Here is a 21,198-nt window from a genome sequence, read left to right as displayed (position 1 = left end):
AAACTTTTGTGAATTTGTGACATAAATATTTTTTAGGAGATGAATCAAACAAAAAATTAAAAAAAAATACAAAGTAAAAGTTGATTAGGTTGTGACAACCTTTACTTGTTTGTCATGCTTTATGACATGTTTTGTAACAATTTGTTTGTCATGCCAACGGTACTAATTATTTAACTTTACATCAGCTGATGAGTTCAACCATTTTAGTTTAAAGTGTAATTTTTTACAGTAGTTGAAATACCTTTTAATTAAAGATCTGTTTGAGCTTAGAAAGTCTATTTAAAGAGGTGTTTTTTTAACACTATTATAAGAAAGAGTTATTTTTGTATATATACAATTAATACAATTATACAATAATACATTTAATAAGTAGTTTTAGAATATTCATGTTTTCAAATCACTACTTCTCATCACTAATTGAAAGGCTTCATTGATATTTTCTTTAAACTTAAAAACCATTACTACAGTAAGTTCTACCATTTCATGTGACTAATTATGCTGAAAACTATTGTTTTCAGCATAACTAGTTACATGAAATGGTAGAACTTACTGTAGTTAAATTTTTTTTTAAAACAAGTAAATGTAAGTATAAAAAATTGACCTGATCAAGTTCCCATGCAGCTCGTCTGACCATAAGCCGAGCTAGCTCAACACCAGAAGCCATATCTGCCAACATAAATTGAATAGCTTGATGGTTAGCTATGTGGGTTCCAAATGTTTTCCGTTCAGTTGAATATTTTGTGGCCTCATCTAAAGCACGTTGTGCAAGACCAACAGCTGCAGAAGCTACACCAGGTCTTGTTTTATCAAATGCTCCCATTGCATACTTAAAGCCTTCTCCTACTTTTCCTAAGACATTCTAAATATCAAATGGCAGAAATTCAAAAATTTTAATGAAGAGAAATATACTAAAATGTAACTTTATTTCATAATAAACAGTTTTAAAAAATATAAATTCTATAGAAAAGATTACAGTTTTATAAGTAAGAAAAAGAACCTTTATTAAAAAGAAAGATTTTTTATCTGGGCAGAAATCAAAAACTTGATTACCGCTTTTGGAACTTTAACATCCTCAAAAATCACACTTCTAGTGTCTGAACATCTTTGCCCCAGATTAATTTCCTTAAATTTGAATAGAATTATTACAGAATTATCATAATCTTCCGAGCATCTTGAGTTTAAACAGAGTTTAAGTTTAAACAGTATTTAAGCAAATAATTTTATCAGTAAATCTTACCTGTTTTTAAAACTTCATTAACACTTTACTGAGAGAAGACTTGAACAAATTTAAAAATAAATCAATACCAAACCATGAAGTTATTTCACCTTTTTCCCTAGAGATAATCCAGATGAGTCAGCATCCACGATGAATCCTGTAAAAGCTTTTCCAGGCTTTGTAGAAGGATCTGGATCACTTCTAGCTAATACAAAGAACCTGAGAAAAGGAAATCAAAATATTGCAAGAAAAGTTATTAGATGTATTTCAATAAATTAAAAACTTATTAAAATATATCTAAACAACATTATAGTTTCCACTTATAAAAAATTCACTAGCTAAAAATTACTAATTCATTCATCCTTTCTTTTTTTCACAGTAAAATCTGAACTGCCATTGATTTGTATCTACTTTTTATAGTTTAATTTTTTAATCTTCCAAAGAAGATACAATCACTAGCTACCCTTTCTTAAATCAAACTGTAGTTGTTGTGACTCTTAATTCATTCAACAACAAAGGAAATTAAACAGAAAACTTTTAACTCTATGCAATAAAAATACTGATTTAAAAAATAAAGAAATTACAGAAAATTTACCAATTTGCAACACCAGCACCAGTGATCCACATTTTACTGCCATTTAAAATCCACTAAAAAACACCCACAAACTTTAGTCTACAAATCATCTATAGGCTACACCAAGGACAATAAGTTCTATAAATGATTATAGAATTTTTTGTCTAATTATGTCATGGTATGTTTTACATACCACTGGTCATTTTTAGAAGTTTTCAGATCAAGTGATTTTTACTTCATGTATTTTTAACAAATCTTTCTAGTAGGTTGATAAGATAAAAACAGTTAAAAACCACATCATTTTTCATTTATCTAAAGTATCATAAAATAAAAACTATATAAGATATTGGCCTAATTTTTTTCTTTTATTTTCAAGAAAAATTTTTGTTAAATAAATCTTGCATTGTGTCATACTAAAACATAAAACTTAATTTTAAATGTTATCAAACATAATAAGAATAAAAAAACTCACATAACAACAATAATCATTAAAACTAGTATTTAAAATATCTCCACATTTTTTTTAAACAATGTGTTGGGGTTTCTGAATTCCCTGTTTATTTTAAAAAACCAGGAACTGGGAAAAAATCACCAAAGAAACAGGATCCCAGGAAAAAGCAGGAAAAAATTTTAACCAAATTTATGCATTCATTTTTCATTTTAAATATAGTATACTCTAAGAAAGAAAAGGGCAACAATAGACTTATCACTTAAACTACTACGTAGCTTTGTAATAATCCAGTAGCAGAAAACCTTGTTCAGCCTCCACAGAATTTGGTCGAATGGTCAGCAGGGTATTGTAGAGTAACTCTAGATTTGGAGTTTGAACCTCTGTTGCTGCTAAAAAATTGAAATCTTTGTCAATAACTGATGAAATATTTGGCAGTTTCTTGTTGGTTACACAGGTTGACTTTGGTATAAAGTTTTCCAACTTTTCTGAAATTGTTTTTTCTTGTACAATCTTTGTATTTTGATCACTAACTATTTGACATATATCATCTTGATCACTTTGGTTTGAAATAGTTGGTGAAGAAGTCCTTTTGCTTTTTGCATTACCTTTTTAGAAGGGATTGGAAATGAATCATCTTACTCTTTAAAGCATTTGGAATCATGGAGAAAACATAACAATCTGATTAGATCCCCTTGTTGCCTTTCTATGACTATTTTTTAACTACTGTTGTTAATTGTATTGAAAGTTTGGACTGACAAGTTTTTAACTGAGCAAATATGAAATGAAAGCAGTATTGAGTCTTGCTGACACAATTCTTCAACACATATCAAAAATATTATGTTTTGTAGTAGACTACCCTTTGCAAGCTAAAATCTTATTGCACTTAATACACTTTACATACTGTCTGTCAATTGACTGTAGTACTTCCAAACTTTAGATTGGTTTTGTCATACAGACATTTTAATTTTCAACAAAGCACAAAGTGACTTTTTTTTTTACAAATTTCCCAGTTTTTTTGCAAATAAAAAACTAATACCAGGATGGGATTTTTCCTGGTTCCAAACTATGCACTAGTTTTGCATCAATTTAACAAGTTTACAAATTTGAATTGGAACTCCAAATATCTAATTAAATTTTAGGCTACTTTCTCCACCCAAAACTAAATAGATTTGAATGGATCTTGGTCCACCCAAAAAGACTTGAATGGGTTTAAATCTGGAGATCAAACTGGCCAGGGCTTTAAATTAATTTTATTTTTTTCTTTCCAAGCTTTAACTATGTGAGCATTATGGACAGGAGCCATATCTTGCTGATACTGTCACCATTCATCATTATGAGCCTATCTTTGGTTGTCTTTATTGGTTTTTTAATAGTTGCATATGAGCCTATTTCTGGTTGTCTTTATTGGTTTTCTAATGGCTGTATAAAAACTAATGTGTTCCGTAATGTATTTTTAAATAAAATATTTCTAATCATATATAATGAAACATGTTTTTCACAGTTTTCATTTAAGGTGTTGAAAAGTTCATGGTTACTGTTTTATGATGGTTTGAAAAAAAGAATTAATAATCTTAATGAATAACTTTATTTTGGTATAGGTAATAGCTTTAAATTTCATTTATGTAATAATAACAGGCATTTTTTAAAAAGAAAAAAGATAGCTTGAGGTGCTGAAAAAACTATAAAACAACCTGGTCCAAAATAAAAAGGACACAACTGCAAGAAAAGCTATTTGTTTAAATTTCCTTAAAAAGTTTAATTGGAATTTCTATTCTCATTTTCATTGAAGTATCTTTATGAAAAAAATAAGTTGATAATTTTTTATGAATGTAGAACCAACATAGTGGAAACAGTACTACATACAGTACTTTCAAAAAGTAATAGATGCATGTTTTTTGTTTAAAGTTAAAAAAAAAAGAAAGAAGTTAAATACCTAATTTTTTTATTTTTAATGTTAAGAAAAATTATTTTTAAATCTTACATATAAAACATACAAATATATTTTAAAATGATAATGAATGCATTAATAAATCAATAAGAAAACTAAAATAACTTGATTTATTTTAGTTTTTTTATTGATTGGTACAACAACCATAATCATCAAAACTAATATTTAAAATATTCCCTATGTGCTTTTAGGGATTAATTTAATAAGATTATTCAAAGATCCTTCAAATGAAATATAACCCTTGTTTTACTTACTTCTGGAACTTAATTGGGCTTTAGTTTTGAACAATCACTATGTCTGCTGATGGAATCATGAAGTTTTTTAGTGCCTCTATATAGGTTCATTGGTTGATTTGATATGTATAAACCTACTCATTAAAATTAAAACAGCCCAATACCACTTTAAAACCTCATTTTGACAATTTTTTTGACATGCCCTTTAAAAATACAAAATAATAAAAAAGTAATGAACTAGTGATTTTGTTAATGTGATTCAGTTAAAGAGAAATATTATTCTTACATGCAAAAAGAAGTCTTTTTAAAACATGTTTACTTTTTTATGCTTTGAGGCAATAAATAGTTTATTAAGCATAAGGTACACTATCAAAAACCTAGTAATACCAATTGATAGTGTCACTGTAGCAACATTTACAAAGTGCATGAACTGTACTATTTTTTCATTATTTTTGAAATATGCACTTTGGTTATCCTATTTAATTCTAGCACTTGATAGAAATAATCTTTTGATTCTATAAACCTTTCAAACATGTCTAGTATGTGTACATGTTCCAACATGTTGCCACATTTTGAACTAATTTATGTTAGGGGTAAACCAACAGATCTTATAGGGAAAGTCACTCCTTTTCTAGATTTATAAGAAATATGACATGGCATTTTTTAAAAAAAAAAATTTGGTTAGGCATGTTGAGGCAGTGTGCAAGGCATTTAAACCTGAATTTATGCCCTGCTTGTTTACAAGCATCATCCATATTAGATGAATTGCCAGTGATGATAACTGTAATGTACAGTAATCCTAAACATCCCATTTACCTAGAGAAGGATTTAAATCCTCACCATAGTTAACTGCTATGTACTGTTCTTCAGTGGAGTTGCCAAGAGCTACAATAGTATTACAGTCCTTGCTAGCATGGCTTATCTGTACACAAGTGCCTCTGACCACAATTGAGTTATAGGAGCACCAGATATGACTTTTTCTCATCTTCATAACATAAGTTTTTAACTTATTTTTCCTACTTTAAATCTTCAAGTTCTTCTTAAGTTGAATAAGGAGCAGGTTCAAGTACAGGTCTATCTACGCACTACTATCAGACCCTATAGCAAACTCTGAGGGTTCAGTAGTTATGGCTATTTTTAGCTGACACTGTGCAGGACTTTTTTTACAATGCAGGAGTTATTTATTTACAATGCAGGAGTTATTTATTTTATCACAACTATTTTCAATATGAGAATAATATTTAGGTGTAATGTAGGAATAATATTTAGGTGTAATTTAGGTGATGCAACATATGGTTATCAAATTGGCTAACTGACACTTAATCTTACCTCATCCCCCTTTTTTTCAGCACGAGTCTTTAATCCACCTACATCAGATCCTGCACCTGGCTCAGTGACACAATAAGCCTAAAAAAACAAAAGATAATGTTATTAAAGGTCAATACAAAACTATGGTTTAGAAATGTAGTATTAAAAGAGCAGCACTATCACAATAGGAGTTTATAACTAGTTTAAATCCTACATTAACATCCAAAGTAGATTTATGATCTTTAAATTTTTTCTATAAAGGACTTTATACTTAAGCTAAAGCCACCTGCATTAAGTACTAAACTTTATCCCAGAATTTTTTTCATAAAATAAAAAATGGTGCAAATTTAATTTGGAAGATTCCTTACTTTTTGCCTCAATAATTTGATTTCAAAATTATACAACAAATTGAATTCTTCAGTAAATCATTCTGATGCTTTCAAGAGATAGAAAAATAAAGAATGTCCATTGAATGTCCAAAGATTTTCAAACAAATGGTTCACTATTCCCAGTAGCAAATGGAACCCCATTGGTGGGAAAAACTCAAGGACAAACATGTCATCTGGAAACTCAATGGCAAGTGAATCATATTTGTGAACTCCTTTAATGTCCTGTCATCCCCTCCTGCACTGATGAATGCAGAATGTTGTCTCCTAATCTCACCAAAAGTTTGAGATTGGCCAAAGCTTTGTAGGTTTGAGGATAAAACATCATATCAGAAACATGGGTGTTTACTGCTACGGGATTGAATACCACAAAGGATGTTTGCCAGCATTAGGTTGCATAAATCCACGTGGTATTTTTCTTGCACTTGGATCAAACCAAAAATAGCTTTCAGATTGTGATAGTTCTCTGGAGTATTTTGTGAAAGTGCTATTACTTGCTGCCTGACACTTGTCATTTTTTGGGCTAAGGGAGATATCAACTTGATTGTTTTCTGCACTGGGCATTATGGTGGTTTATCTTCATCCACCACAATATCAGTGAAGCTGACTTTCTGAAATGATCCTCTTTCATCAATCCCTAATTTTAAAATTGATGACTAAAATTGATGTTAATTTTCAGGAAGGCAAGAAGACATAACTTATATTGTTTAGGTTTTTAAAGTGAGCATCGTTGCACTTCTGATTGTTCTCTGCCAGTGATGATGCTTAGTGAAGTTATCACTAAGTTTTTTACCTACTTGAGTGATATTTTGCTGGAAATTTTGTTTAACCAATCTTACTGGATTGATATGGTTTAGAGCTGATTCTAAATTTTCTCATCCTATTCTTTGAGAGTCCAGTATTTTGCTGAATGTGCACCATATTTTTTGTTATTAGTGGTTATTTAAACAGCTTTTGTAGTGAGGAAAATTTAATGATTAAGAAAAAAATTTCATCTAATTACCTCATTGGTACAAAAATTTGTATTGTATTATTATTATTTTTTTTTAAAAATTGATTAAAAATTGAAATTTAAGTATCTTTTCACTATGACAAGAGCTTTCCACTTGATTGACTTAGCCTAATTGTACCATTGGGAGATGCATCTTTTGATACCAAAACTGCAACTACTACTTGTTCAGTTCCAATGGGATATGAAGCAGCCATTGTTCTTAGAATTTCATGGCGAGTTCCAGGAGTGCAGTAGTGAGGAAGTCCATGACCAATAGTTGACAGGCCCTCATTGCAAAGTTTTTCAGAAGTTTGTGAGGCTTACTGTGTAAAATTTGATGCTGAGTCTTGAACTTTGCTCAGTGGATGCTTTTCTTTTCATTTGAGTTTCAAAACTTTACAAATCAAACATTCACAGACAGTAAAAAAGCATCTAAGAGGTTTGATTTCAATAGTCTCAAAGTTGAGGCACAACTTTTGTTTTACCATCACAGAGTTTTGAAAAATTAGATCTGCAGGAAACACATGTTGCTAATGCCACTCTCTCATCATTGAAGTTGACATCATTCTGAACTAGTTGCAAAATTTTCACCTTGTAGGTTTCACTCAGTTCTTGGTCACCTTTCTTCATACAGATAACACTGACTGTTTTTCTACACTCTTTGTGTGTTTCGGCAAATGTAGGCATTGTTAAATTGTTTCACGCAATTTTTAAAACAAAACAAATTGATTTTCTATGAAAATCATAAAAATATTTAATGCTTTTCCCTGGAAAAAAATTTTGTGTATTTGTATATTTTCGAAAGTTTGGTTTTTTAAACTTGAATCTCTTAAATTGCACAAAAAAACGCGAATAAACAAAAAAACAAAAACATTTTCTGTTCTATGTTCTACAAATCTAATTTTACAGTATTTAAGTGTGGACAAAAAACTGTGCCCTAAATAAGTAGATCTAATTTAACTATAACCAGAGTCCATTAAAAAAAACTTCCAGACTGAAAAACCCTTTTTGATTTTAATGTTGGCTGTATTATTACCCTTTATAAGGTTTTCTTAGGGTATTTTACTGATATTAGGGCCCAAATTTACAAACTATATCAAGTAAGTTAAAGATGGAGATAACAGATGATCACCAATAATACAAAAATAATAAATTTCAAAAACTTACAGCAACCAAAGGTTCTGAAGTTAATCTACCAAAATACTCCTTTTTCTGTTCATCATTTGCAGCAATGGCAACAGGGGCACACTTCAAGTTAAGTAAAAATTAAAATTATTAGAACTAAGTTATATAAGAATTTAAAAAAACATGTAAAAAAAAAAATCTTAACTACTAAAAAGAAATAGCAGAGTTCAATCAGGCCTGTCATCATTTGCTAAAAGTGAATACTTTATTTGAGTTTTAAAATACCAGATAAAACTTTATAAAAAACAAGAGAAAGATTTGGAGCTCAAAAAAATTAAAGAGACATAAATTAAGCTGTATGAGAGGAACTATTAAATTGTTGAAAACAATGGTTTGGGGTGCAATGTGATGATGAGGAGTTGGAAAAGAAACTTTTATTGATAGCATCATGAATGTTACAATATACACAGACATTCTTAAAGAGAATCTCAAATCTTCTGACAGAAAATTAAGATTAGGAAGCAATTTTATCTTCTAGAGAGACAATGATCCTAAGCATACAACAAAGAAAACACAAAAATGGTTCACTGAAAATACTATAGAAGTGATGGAGCAACCAACACAGTTACCAGACTTAAATTTTGGACTATAAGATCAGAGATCTAAAAGATGCAATCTTAAAGGCTTAGAATCAAATTAACTTAAAAGAGATCAACAATTTGGTAAAATTAGTGCCAAGCCATTGTGCATCTTTTCTCAAAATTGTATTGTTGCAAAATTGCGTATAAATTATTTACTAGAATGTATTTAAGATTGCCAAAGTAAAGTTTGGTTGAACATGATGAAATTCAGCACCCTTTTATTGTTAAGTACTTGAAAACTACTTTACAGATCTTTTTGAATTTTTTACAAAATGAAGCTAGACTATTTATTTCAATAATTTTTTACATATATAATTGGACGTTTAGATAGAAAGTGAATATCTTTGTGAGTACTTGAGATCATCTCCTGGATATCTTGCTTTAAGTTACTTTTTTGAAGCTGCTATCCATTTATTTATTTATTTATTTATTTTTAAATCTTCATTTGAAGCTAATTTCTTGATTTTCAATAGGATTCCTTTTATAATTAACCAATAATTTTCAATAACTCACTGCTCAAGACAATTGGGAGAATTTACTTCCTTAGGCACTAATTCAATGCCATTTTGTTCATACCATTCTAGAGACTTCTTTGAGTAGTGGATTGTAGCCAAACCAGGCCAAAATATTGTAAGCATATCATGCTTCCTAATGAATGGCAAAAGACATTTCTTTAAGCATTCTTCTATATACAAATCCAAGGTCAAAGTCTTAAGAGTAATGTATGGTGCAATTTTCAAAACACATCAGCAGATTGCTTGCCATAAAAAAAACTTGGGAGTAAGTTTTTTAGTTTAAACATATTTGAAATTGTTGGCAGCATATTTATCTTCAAACTAATAAAAAAAATTGCAGGCAATAATAAAAAGCCCTTTTTTCCAATAGGTTTCATATTTTTCAGTTATGCACAAGTTTTCTTGGCTTAAAAGTAATTCAAATCTAAGTAATTTTCCTATCAAAGCTTGGCTGCATTTAAATTTTCTCACAAGATCTTTGTATGGCTGACAACTATTTGCCTTTATGGATAGAGTAATTGATTTTGCTTTATATTTATCTTTAAATCCTTCTTTTTTCTACTTCCTGCTTTTCTTTCTAGATTGAGTTTCTTTGCATCACCACATAAATACGATTAAACAACAACAATTTAACCTCCTTCTGTAAAAAAAATTAGAAAAATCTTTTAAATAGTTTTTGAGTAATTAAATATTAATGTATGCACTATTTTTGAATTGATCACAGTTTAGTGCAAAAAAACTGTTATGCCTAGCATTATTTATTAAGCAATATTTATTCTAAAACGCATATTAACTTGCCAATATTGAGTTTATTCTAATCAGATTGGTTTAAAAAAAAAAAAAATATAACCAATTTTTAAAAATTTTAGTTTGGAAATATTTTTATCTAAATTTCAAATTACAGAAAAGTACTAAAATGGTTGTAATAGTTTTCTGTAATATGTAGGTCAGTAATATGTAAGTCAGTACACAGAGTCAAACACAAAAAAAGCTCACTATTTCACTTTCCATAATATAAAAACTGATTATCATTCAACAAACTATTTCAACATTCCTCTTCAGTGCTTGATAAATTTTCTAGGAGTGCCAAAACTTGGCAATTCAAAAGAAAAAGATATTACAACAGCAAACATAATTTCTTTTCAAGAATTTAAAGAAACCGTAAATCAATATAAGAAGGTAAATACTTTAACTAATTTATTCAATGACAAATGTTTTTGAGCTGAAAATTTGAGGAGGTGCTTACTCTATACATACTAATAATCTGTCAAAAGTTCATCAAAATCTGAGAAAATCTAGAAATTCCTCTAAAAGAGCCTCTATAAACTCTAATACATTTGAACCAAAAAGAAAATATAAGTTTTTTATTTTAACACCTGAAAGTTTGTTTCTGTGTACTTTAAAGTGAGTGACCATGCAGTTTGAAAAGCACACCAAGTAAAACTTAAGAATAGTAGACATTTGAACAAAATTGATAAAAACTTGTAAACTCATATTCTTGACTATGTTCAAGATTTTTAACAAGACATTAAGTATAATAGAATGATCTCAGGTAAAAAAAGGTTACTAGAATATTGGAAAATGAAAAGACAATACATAAGCAACTCTTATTGTCTTACCTTCAATATTTTTAAAGTCATATTAAAGTAGTCTGGAATGAATGTTACACTTTCAAAATTTTTCAGTCTGCAGATTAAGTAGTGCCTAAATATTGGAGCTCCAAGTGCTCACTTAGTCTGTGGATGTGTTCAACATCAAAGTACAATTCTATTTTTAGATAGAATACTGGTATAACTTACAGAGAATTAATAGTAAAAGTAAGAAATTCTTAGTAAAAGTAAGTATTCTTTTTTTCATTTAAAACTAAAATATCTCTCTAAACATTTTTCTCAAAGAGCTAGAAGAATTTGATACTGAGGAATCAAGTTGTAGGAGTAGGAGCATGAGGGATGAAGTGAAGGGAATGATAGTCATATTATGAGTTCAGGTTGCCTGTGTTTTTGAATTAGTATTAGTATAAATTTTTTTTTCATAACATATATCATTCTGTGTCTGTTTTAATGTTGCACATCATTCTCTTCTGTTTCATTAGCCTGCATTTGCATTAGCTCATGTACAATACTACATGATTTTCTCTTAATCTTTCTTAATAAAACATACATAAAAATCAAAACATGTGCAAATGATCATTTTATTAGAAACATGTTATGAGCAGGAAATACTGCTCCTGCTCATAACATGGTTCCAATACGATGATCTTACTTACATGTTAAAAAATCATCATTTATATCTGCTATGTCTTGAAATGTTTCAAATTTTTATCTCAAATTTGGCAACTTATTTACTCTATGTAAGTACCCTATTTAAGTGTTCAAAAGAACAATATAACTAGTTGTTATTTAGATTTTTTCTTGATATAGGTTCAAATATGTGTAAAATTGTTCCATCTTCTATTTCAGATCTTTAGAATTAATAGAACTTTTGAATTTGATTTAAGTTTATAAAAAATCTAATTTCAAATGATATGTAACTAATCTATATGTCAAAACAAACTGTAAAAAATGAAAATAATTTATTTGTTTCATTTTGTTTTGATTGATTGCTTTAGCAATATTTTTCTTTAGTTTTTGACAGACCAAAAAACTTTCATACTTTTTTTACAAAATTTAAAAGAACTCAGACAACTAATTTAATTTTTAAAAAACCTGGAGTCTTTTACTTGAAATTATCCTTATGTATTTATATACATTTTTTAAATATTTAAAAACATTTTTAAATTTTAAAAAATAAAGGGTTTTTTTTTTTTGCTTTAAAACAAAATTTTAACTGAAAAATTTTGCTAATAAACTAGCACTACTGAATCATATGGAACACATTTTGAAGTAAGACTTGTATATTCTACAATAGCTTATCTACAGATTTTTCATTAATAATTGTTATTTTTTAACAACACTTATTTAATCACTTTGTGGAAATAATTTATAACATCTAATGTAATATGTAACCTCAGTTGGATGAGCTCTCATAAACTAAATAAATATCAAAATGTTTAAGACACAGCTTTGGCTAATGTACCATAATACTATTTTCCTACAAAACATCAAACAACTTTTAATCCAAAAAACAAAATATATCTTTATGATAAAATTATAAACTCAACTCACAGCTAGTCCATTTCCCTCAAGTGCAACATTAATTCCACTACAACCATATGACATTTCCTCTTCAATTATCATGGAACAAATGTTATTGAGACCAGGGCCACCTAAAAATGTAAATTTTTCAACAGGATTTTTATAATACTTACAATTAATAAGAATTCCAACTTAAAATAAATTATTTCCTTCTTTATATCCCTTTTTGGTATTTTGTGCAGTAAGAACCTTTTAGTATCAAAATCTTTGACATTTCATTTTCAAATTTTGCATTTTTGTTCTTATTGAAATTTAAAAGAAACTCTTATTAATAATGAGAAACATTCACTACATTAACTAGCATTAAAAAAAAATTTCAAAGAGTTTTTTAAAAATCAGAAAGACATGGACAGAATTATATTTTAATCATCATCCTATAAATTTTTGGTATCTTTTGTAGAGATGTTCATGGAACTGTTTTTATTAATCAATACTAGTATTGCAAGAGCTATTTAAAATTTTGCATATCATAGATAGAAGCATAAACAAACCTAACAGTTTCTACAAAAATATATGTTCAGTACTTAAAACTTAATCAACTCTTGGCAATTGCAAGCTTATTTGGGTCATCAATTTTTTGACAATGCCACCTATTCCATTGTTTGGTGATTTTCTGTGACTAGTAGGAAAAACATTTTAAATACAGTCTATTGAAAAATCTCTCTAGAGAATGTGTAGAATCTACAAGAAGGCATCACTTTAGACATAGACTAGCAAATTGTGAAAAACCTATTTCATTTCCTGGATTTTTTAAAGAAAGCTGTCTGGAGAAATAATTATCACAATGGAAAGCACCTACACTGAGGTAACCAATATTGAGAACAGAAATCCCTGAAAAAATATAATTTAAAGATAGTTGCACATTAAGTTAGCCATGGGTAAAGTGATCTCTAAAATACTTTCTAAAATGTATCAATAATAGAAATATCTCACTATAAATAACATGTATCAAACTTTAAAAGACATTCAGTTTGCATTCATGTTAAGATTACTGAGATCTGAATACCAGATCCTTTTCTTTTTCAAGTTCAAGGTTAAACTGATAGTATTAACTAATATTTAAAATTCTAAGATGCAATTTACTTTTAGAACTGAAATGAAATTCCATATCCATTCTGGTAACAAATTGATATAAAGTTTGAATAAGGTAACTATTTTAAAAAACTAAAAAACTAAAGGCTAAAAATTCATTTAGTATGCTTATCATTATACAGGGTTTCAGCAGCAGTTCACAAACTAATTTTTGGCTAGGTTTCGTGATGTAAATAAAATACTTTCGCAATTTGTTTTTGCTGGTTAATGATGTTAGATTTGAATAAAATTATGAATAAAAAATATTTTGGTTAAAAATTTTAAAATGAAGGCCAAAAGAACTGAAGTTTTAAATTTGATTCACACAGGTTTGCCTGCACATGAAGTAATTTTTATTTCTGGAGTGCCTAAAACTACATTTTACAAAGTGAAAAAACATGACAGTGCTGAGAGAGCCAAAATAAACTCTCCAGTGAACAAAAAAGTTAATAAAAAGTTCACCAAAAAGCTTAAAAATTATGTTGAAAAGAATCCTACTGTATCCATCAGAAAGACAGCAAAACTGTTCAATGTTAATGAGATGACAGTCAGAAGAACTCTAAAAACACCTGGAAAAGTCAATGTGCCCCAACCTTCATGTCAACTTTTGACAGAAAGGCTAAAAACTTTGAGATTGGAGTGATCAAGAAGCTTCTGAATCAGCTGAAAAGCCTTGTTTGTCAACAGTCCAAATTTTCTCAGATGAAAAACTTTTTAGTGTTAACTGTGTGATCAATAGGCAAAGTGACAGGTTCATTGTGCAGAAGGGTGACAGAGCACCACCTATGTGTTCCACTAAGCACCCTCAATCCTTCATGATGATAAAAATAATTGCCTCTAATGGAGAGATGTCCACCAATCTACATCAAAGAGAAAGAAAAAGTTACCTCTGATGTGTAAATCAGCTTACTAAAACATTATCTGGTACTATGTCTGAAGAAGACATTTGCAGAAAACAATTACTACTTTCAATGACATATTGCAGCCCAGTGTCTGATATGAGTCCAACAGGCTCTCAATAATTTCCTGGTAATTATGAGCTCTGTGGTTCCCCAAGAAATTCTTCACCATCGATTTAAAACTCTTTCAGGCAGTCTACTCATCTTCTTCAAGGGTGTTTTTAAACTAAGTGTCCACCATTACACCTGCCTTGATTTTCTCCAGGCTTAACTTAGGGAACTTGGAAATCAAATATTTAAATGCTGTACCATCTTGATCAAGGGCCTTTACAAATTTTTTCATCAGGCCGAGTTTTATATGTAGAGGTGGTGGGTGAATTTTACTGCGCTCAACAAAAGCTGCATGAATTAAATTCTTGACACCAGGTTCTAAGGATTGTCTCTTAGGCTATTCCCATTTGATGTAATGATCCGGCCTCACTCAACTATCCCACTCAGAGAAAGCAATAGAACTTTATATAACCGAGCTGCAATCCTAGAATAAGTGCTATAACTTTTAAGTCACCACAAATCTGCCACTGATGTTCTTCATATTTGATCTTGACTAGGACTAGCTTCATATTGTCATGTTTCCTTTAATCCAGCTGCATGACAAATGGGAACTGATGGAAGAGTGTTTCTATTGTATAGGAGTACAGCCTTGAGACTTGTATTCGACGAGTCTATAAACAGTCTCCATTCTTTATTAGCATACTGAATCTTTAGTTCATCCATCAAACCAGCCACATTATGACAATTGAAAACTTGCTCTGCCATTGAAAAATATGGTTCAAACTAAGTGTGCCTGTTGCAAAATACACTTATTCTAACATCATCTTGAAGAAAATTCCACTGTTGCAATCTGGATCCATATAGCTCAGCCTTGATAGATAGTCCTAAATCTTAAACCAGATCACTAAGTTCATTTGAGATATTTGATGAGGATCATCATCAACTGCAGTAGGTAGAAATGTTACATTTTCCGAAGTTGATGGCTCTGAAGCTTCTCCATATAATTGGCATCATCTTCATCACTGAACTCAGTCGGTATGTTGGTTGGTGGGTCTGACACAGGAGGACTTTCACCATGGGGCACTGGTCTCAAGGCACTAGGAATATTTGGATATTGTATTGATTGTGTCCTCTTCTTTGTGATGCCATGATCTATGGAGGGTACTATGCAAAAATAACAATTAGTAACATAATCAGTTGGTTCCCTCCAAATCATGGGTACAGCAAATGGCATGGCTCATCTTTTGCCATGTAACCAGTTAGAAAACTCTGTACTACAAGAAGTAAAACAAATATAAGGAGCCCAGGGTTGTTCTTGATCTCCCAACTTACAACCAAAGTACAAATGATAAGCTTTTTTGATCACTGGTGTGATTTACATTTACATTTCTGTGAAAACAATGTCACTTTGCCACAGATATAACAGAACAATTCCAGATTATTGACACACTTTCTTGGCATGCTTGATTAAAATTAATGAAATAATTTTAATATACTTTATAATAAAATCTAAAACAAACAGATAAAACAGTTTAACTGCATGAAAAACATATGAAACAAAGAACACGATTAAAGAAGAGGTCAACACATTCAATGAAAAACCATGAAATCAATTGACAAGCCTTCTAGCAATAACTTTGAAACTAGAGCTAAACAAAATTTTTCAATATCAGACTTGTGTTCAGCACCCTTGAATTAGTATATTTCAGCTATTTTTATTTTTGTTATAATTTCTCTGTTGGCCAGTATAATCAGCACCTGCCTGTACTTCCATCCTAGGCTTGAGGCAGTGATCAAAAGAAAAGGAAACCTAATTGAATGGTAAGGTGGGAAAAGCATTTATCTTCAACTTTTCTTTTATTAATATTCTATAAATATAATTTTTTAGTTCTTTGAAAAATGTTTAAAAAAAATTCATCTTGAAAAATGTTCTATAAAATTTGCAAATCACAACAGCACCCTGTAATAGTTATATTTGTTGAAATCTTAAAGAGATTTTTATTTTTGTTTAGTCATAACTTGGGAACAGTTTATATTTATAATCCAGAATTAAATCTTTTTAAATACAGTTCTTTAAATACAGTTCTTTAAAAACAGTTCTTTTTCTTCTATAAAAAATAAAAAAAAAAAAACTTTTTCTATCTATATTTTTCCGTATTTTATTTCTTTAACAAAAATATTTTCTTTACCAATTTTTATCTAAATCTAAGATGTCATGTTTGTCTTTTGTCTGTTGATTTTTACAGAAATAAACCTTTTAGAATTACAAGTAAATTAATTTACCAAATTTCTCTGGAATACCAACATTAAGAAGTCCGAGTCCATGAGCCTTCTTGAATAAATTCCATGGGAACTAAATAGAAAAATAAACAATACTCAGTTAGTAAAAAAAAAAAGAACAATAAAAATTTATATTTAACATTAAACAGCTTTATTATCTTTTATTCATTGTTTATAATATCAAAAATTATTTTTTCAGATAACTCTAAATAATCAATTCAATTTATTCTGAATTACATTATTATAAGTCACAATAAAATAAACTGAATGTAAACAAGCTTACAACTCAATAATTTTAAAACTAACTTTAAATTCTAAACTGATTTATGTTGGTGGCAATGTCCTGGCTGCATCTTAAATTATTTCAGTATGCTTTGGAATGGAACCCTTCACTTTTAGTTTTGTATCAAATTTCCTAACTTGAGATAAAGCTTTTATGAAATGATTAATTTTGTCAGGTAACTTTTGGAAGCATAAACTTATTTCTGTCATCATTTACATCTTCATTCAAATGAAGTCATTTTGAATTTTCTTCATATGATTTTTCTTCAACATTTTATCATAGGTCATTTCTCCATCAGAAGAAGAGCCTTGAAGAACAGAACTAGAGCCACTTTCTTTTCTCAAAAATTTTCTTTTAACATTTTGATTGGCTCACCATTATCAAATAAGACTGATTTTGCTCTCACACTGTTCGAGAGTGAAGTGTCTTGTTCATTAAATTTAAATGAAATGCATCAAATAACATATTATTGTTAATTATCTTAGGCTCTTTTTTCTGCATAGACTTTCTAATATCATCAGCAACAAAGCCACCATTTTGTGATATTTTATAATTAATAGTTTTTCATTTCTTAGAAAATGACCTTGGTGTCAACTCAGCTGCCTGAAAATTTTTTATTAGAATGTATGGGTACTTTAAATATTATTTGAGTTCACTTGTTTCTTGCAATTAAATATCAGATACTGTAATATAAAGATTTAATATATCTGTAAGAACTTGCTTTAATTCAAAGTCCTCTAAAAATGTGTAAATTTACACATTTACTTGAATTTTGATAGTCCTAAAAGTAAACATACAAGATTAAAACTTTTTTTCACTCATGATTGCAAACCAGTGAACACTGAAAGAAGTAAAATAACTAAACTACAGCATTAATAATTGAGCAAATTCACTTGAAGCCTTTCAACTTGCAATAATATTAAACTTTTTCCATAGACCTATAGACCACCCTAACATACTGTGATGATGGTATTTTTGGTGCTTGGCATGGTAGCATGCAGGTTTTGCTATGTTTTCTGTGAGCAAAATTTGATACTGTACTTTTCAAACTAAATGAGAATATGTGAAATTAATTTCTGGATATATATAACAGCCTGAAGCTGTTGATATACATTTAGGTTTCCACAACTGAAAATACAATTGCCCTACAAGTAATATTACCTGAAATTTAGATTACACCAACAGAAATGTTTATTTACTATAGGGACATTGAGATTACTGTAATTTTCATTAAAAGGCATATTTATATAAAATGATATACTAATCTCAGAAAATTTAGAACCTAAATAGATGAATTGTTGTTTCTTAAATTTATTACTATTTTTTTTTTTAAGTTTAAATTTTAATGTAGCATAATGTTTATTTGTTATTTGTAAAAAAAAAAAAAAGTAGATTAATTTCAATTGTTAAAGTTATCACAAACAAGCAAATGATTTTTAGACAAACTTCCTATAAGTTTACTATTTTTTATGTTGAGATTTTTAAATTCTCCTTTGATAAACAATTTTAAATGGATAGTTTCATAATTCTGTGATAAAAAATAAAACAAAAACCAGGACTTTTAAAGAAACCAGGTTTACATTCAAACCCATTTACTTGCCAAGCAACTGACATTAGTTCGAATATTTTTGGAATCCATTTTTTAACAATGTACCAACAATATTTGAGGTGCAAGATATCAGAAATATTCAGAAGCACCTTTTTGAACCAGTTGTTTGACCCAGTTGTTTTATTGATCTTGGATATTCATAGATAATATTGCAGAGCATGGGGTCATTTTGAAAAAATTTTTCAGTAATCTACATTAAATAACCTGAATAATACTTGCTACAAGTTGTTAAAAACTGCAGAAAAAAGGTGCAATTAAAAGCTGGAGTTATAAAACAATCAAAATTAACTGACACCATCAGTGACAAAGATACATCCGTAATCTAGATATTAAGAAATATGACAATGTAAATACTATTTTGTACTGAAATGTGCCAACAATCATTCAATCATACAATTTAATTGGCATAGTGAATTTTAAAAATTTAGTGTAGCAAATGCATAATTGTTAATTATATGTAATTTGACTTAAAAAAATTTGTTGATTCTGTTAGATATCAATGCCTTAACACAATGTCAGTACAAAAATTACAGAATTATAAAAAAATCCAATAGCATTGAGCAAGACCTAAATATTAATATATACTTAACCACAAAATTAATGCACCACTTATAAATTCCGACTTGTTTTGAAAAATATTATTATTTTCCAGATTTATCAATTACAAAGATGATAATTTTTATTGTTACACCTTTTCTAAATTTTATTCCCTTTCCCTTATTTGATTTTGAAATTGTAGCAGCTTTTTATAAGTAGCATGTTTTGCTGTAATTAAACCTCACTTCTGTTTTAACAGTAGAAAAGATAAGTGTTCTAGACAAAATTTAAGTCATGATGAATATGTCAAAATTGTTTCTTTGTCCAATGAAGAATTAACGAATTGCAAACTTGCTAAAAGATTTGGGTTCTACAAAGGTTTGTAGAGACCAATGATCCCACTAGAAGACTTGGCCAAGGCAGACCACGAGCTACCAATGCCGTGGAGGACCAATTTTTAATGATTCGAACGCTGAAAGAAGGGTTCACTGCTGCTTGAAGTTTCCAAATACAACTTGCTGAGGTTCATGGAACTGCTGTTAGTCAAGGTACCATAAGAAGAAGACTTTGTGCCTTAAATTTATGACCTTAAGCAGCAGCTACTGGTCCCAGACTGTCTGTAGACCACTGAAGAAAAAGACTGGGTTTTGCAAGGAGGCATATGAATTTGGAAATACATGATTGGGGACAGGTCTTATTTACAGATGAGTCAAGGTTTTGCCTTGTAAGTAAGAAATGATTATATCTCTAATTGAAAGTATGCCACGGCACTGTCAGGCTGTAATAGCTTCAAGAGGTGGTAACACTAGTTATTGATAAGTCAAAAGTGTTTCAATTTAAGCTGTATTTAGTGTGCACAACAATAATAATCATTTTACCTTATTTTTTTAAACAGACCATATTTTTGGTTTTAGTTTTTTCTTTCACCACCCTCAAAGTCAATTTTATTATTATCATTAAAATAATTGCGTTCATGTGTTCTATTCTTAATATGTTTGTCAAAATATATGATAATATTGACAAAAATTAAAATAAATTGAAATGTGATGTATTAATTTTGCAGTTAAGTGTATATTACGTAAGTTTTTACCAGAAACTCTTCAAAACTACTATACAATAAATGTCGGAGAGAAACTTTCTGGTTTTTTATAATCTTTTCTTATCTCTTTTTGACATTATTTCAAAAGTGACACTCCTAGTGGTTTTAGCTTCCAGGTACAGTACTTTGATCTTGTATAGCAGTTTTTCTCTTTCTTGGAAAATTGGAATCAAAAATCAACAAAAAAAAATTATAAAGAAATTTTATTTTGTTGATTTTTGATTCCAATTAAACAGATTGTACTTCAGATTTCACATTCCTATTACTACCCCAGAGGAATTTAGAAGAATTTAAATTTTAAACTCCTTTATAAATTAATATCATTTTAATATACTTTCTGTTATTTAAAATACTTTATCATTGATTTTTATTAGTTTTAAAAGGAATATTTCAACTTAAGTGTCATGCTTACTTTTAAATTTCTTACAATAACAAAAAAATACTTTAATTAACAAAGTAAAATGGTACTTCGCCTGATCTATCATAGTGAGCTGCTGTTGGAATAATTTCTTCCAAAGTAAATTTTCGTGCAAGTTGCTCAATTGCCTTTTGTTCATCATTCAGCTCTGTTGTTAATAATGATAATACAAATTTAAGGTATTTATGCTTTTTATATATATATATATATATATATATATATATATATATATATATATATATATATATATATATATATATATATATATATATATATATATATATATATATATATATATATATATTACATATTTATAGAAGAGTATACCTACCAAAGCATAAACCAGCTAAAGTACGATGTGCCTAAATA

The 21,198-nt window shown here is 29.0% G+C and overlaps 1 protein-coding gene across 2 annotated transcripts in view; it reads right to left on the bottom strand.

Annotated features, from left to right (window-relative positions):
- Window positions 1-21,198, bottom strand: part of LOC145182222 (medium-chain specific acyl-CoA dehydrogenase, mitochondrial-like) — a 38,369-nt gene that overhangs the window by 16,643 nt on the left and 528 nt on the right. For both annotated transcript variants that reach the window (XR_016446784.1, XM_090071204.1), the window contains exons 2-11: window positions 21,161-21,191; window positions 20,880-20,977; window positions 16,887-16,956; window positions 12,553-12,653; window positions 8,275-8,355; window positions 5,752-5,829; window positions 1,812-1,864; window positions 1,327-1,435; window positions 1,051-1,122; window positions 602-859 (exon numbers count right to left, since the gene is read on the bottom strand). Coding sequence is in view for 1 of the 2 variants with exons in the window: in XM_090071204.1 (XP_089927330.1) it covers window positions 602-859; window positions 1,051-1,122; window positions 1,327-1,435; window positions 1,812-1,864; window positions 5,752-5,829; window positions 8,275-8,355; window positions 12,553-12,653; window positions 16,887-16,956; window positions 20,880-20,977; window positions 21,161-21,191 (951 nt within the window). In the remaining variant the exon portion in view is untranslated. The remainder of the gene's footprint in view (window positions 1-601; window positions 860-1,050; window positions 1,123-1,326; window positions 1,436-1,811; window positions 1,865-5,751; window positions 5,830-8,274; window positions 8,356-12,552; window positions 12,654-16,886; window positions 16,957-20,879; window positions 20,978-21,160; window positions 21,192-21,198) is intronic.

Source organism: Hydra viridissima, unplaced genomic scaffold, assembly GCF_058129835.1.
Source record: "Hydra viridissima isolate aposymbiotic clone 2 unplaced genomic scaffold, HvirCarnegie_v1 scaffold_14, whole genome shotgun sequence".
Taxonomy (NCBI): Eukaryota; Metazoa; Cnidaria; class Hydrozoa; order Anthoathecata; family Hydridae; genus Hydra; species Hydra viridissima.
This window is presented reverse-complemented; position numbering and strand designations above follow the sequence as displayed.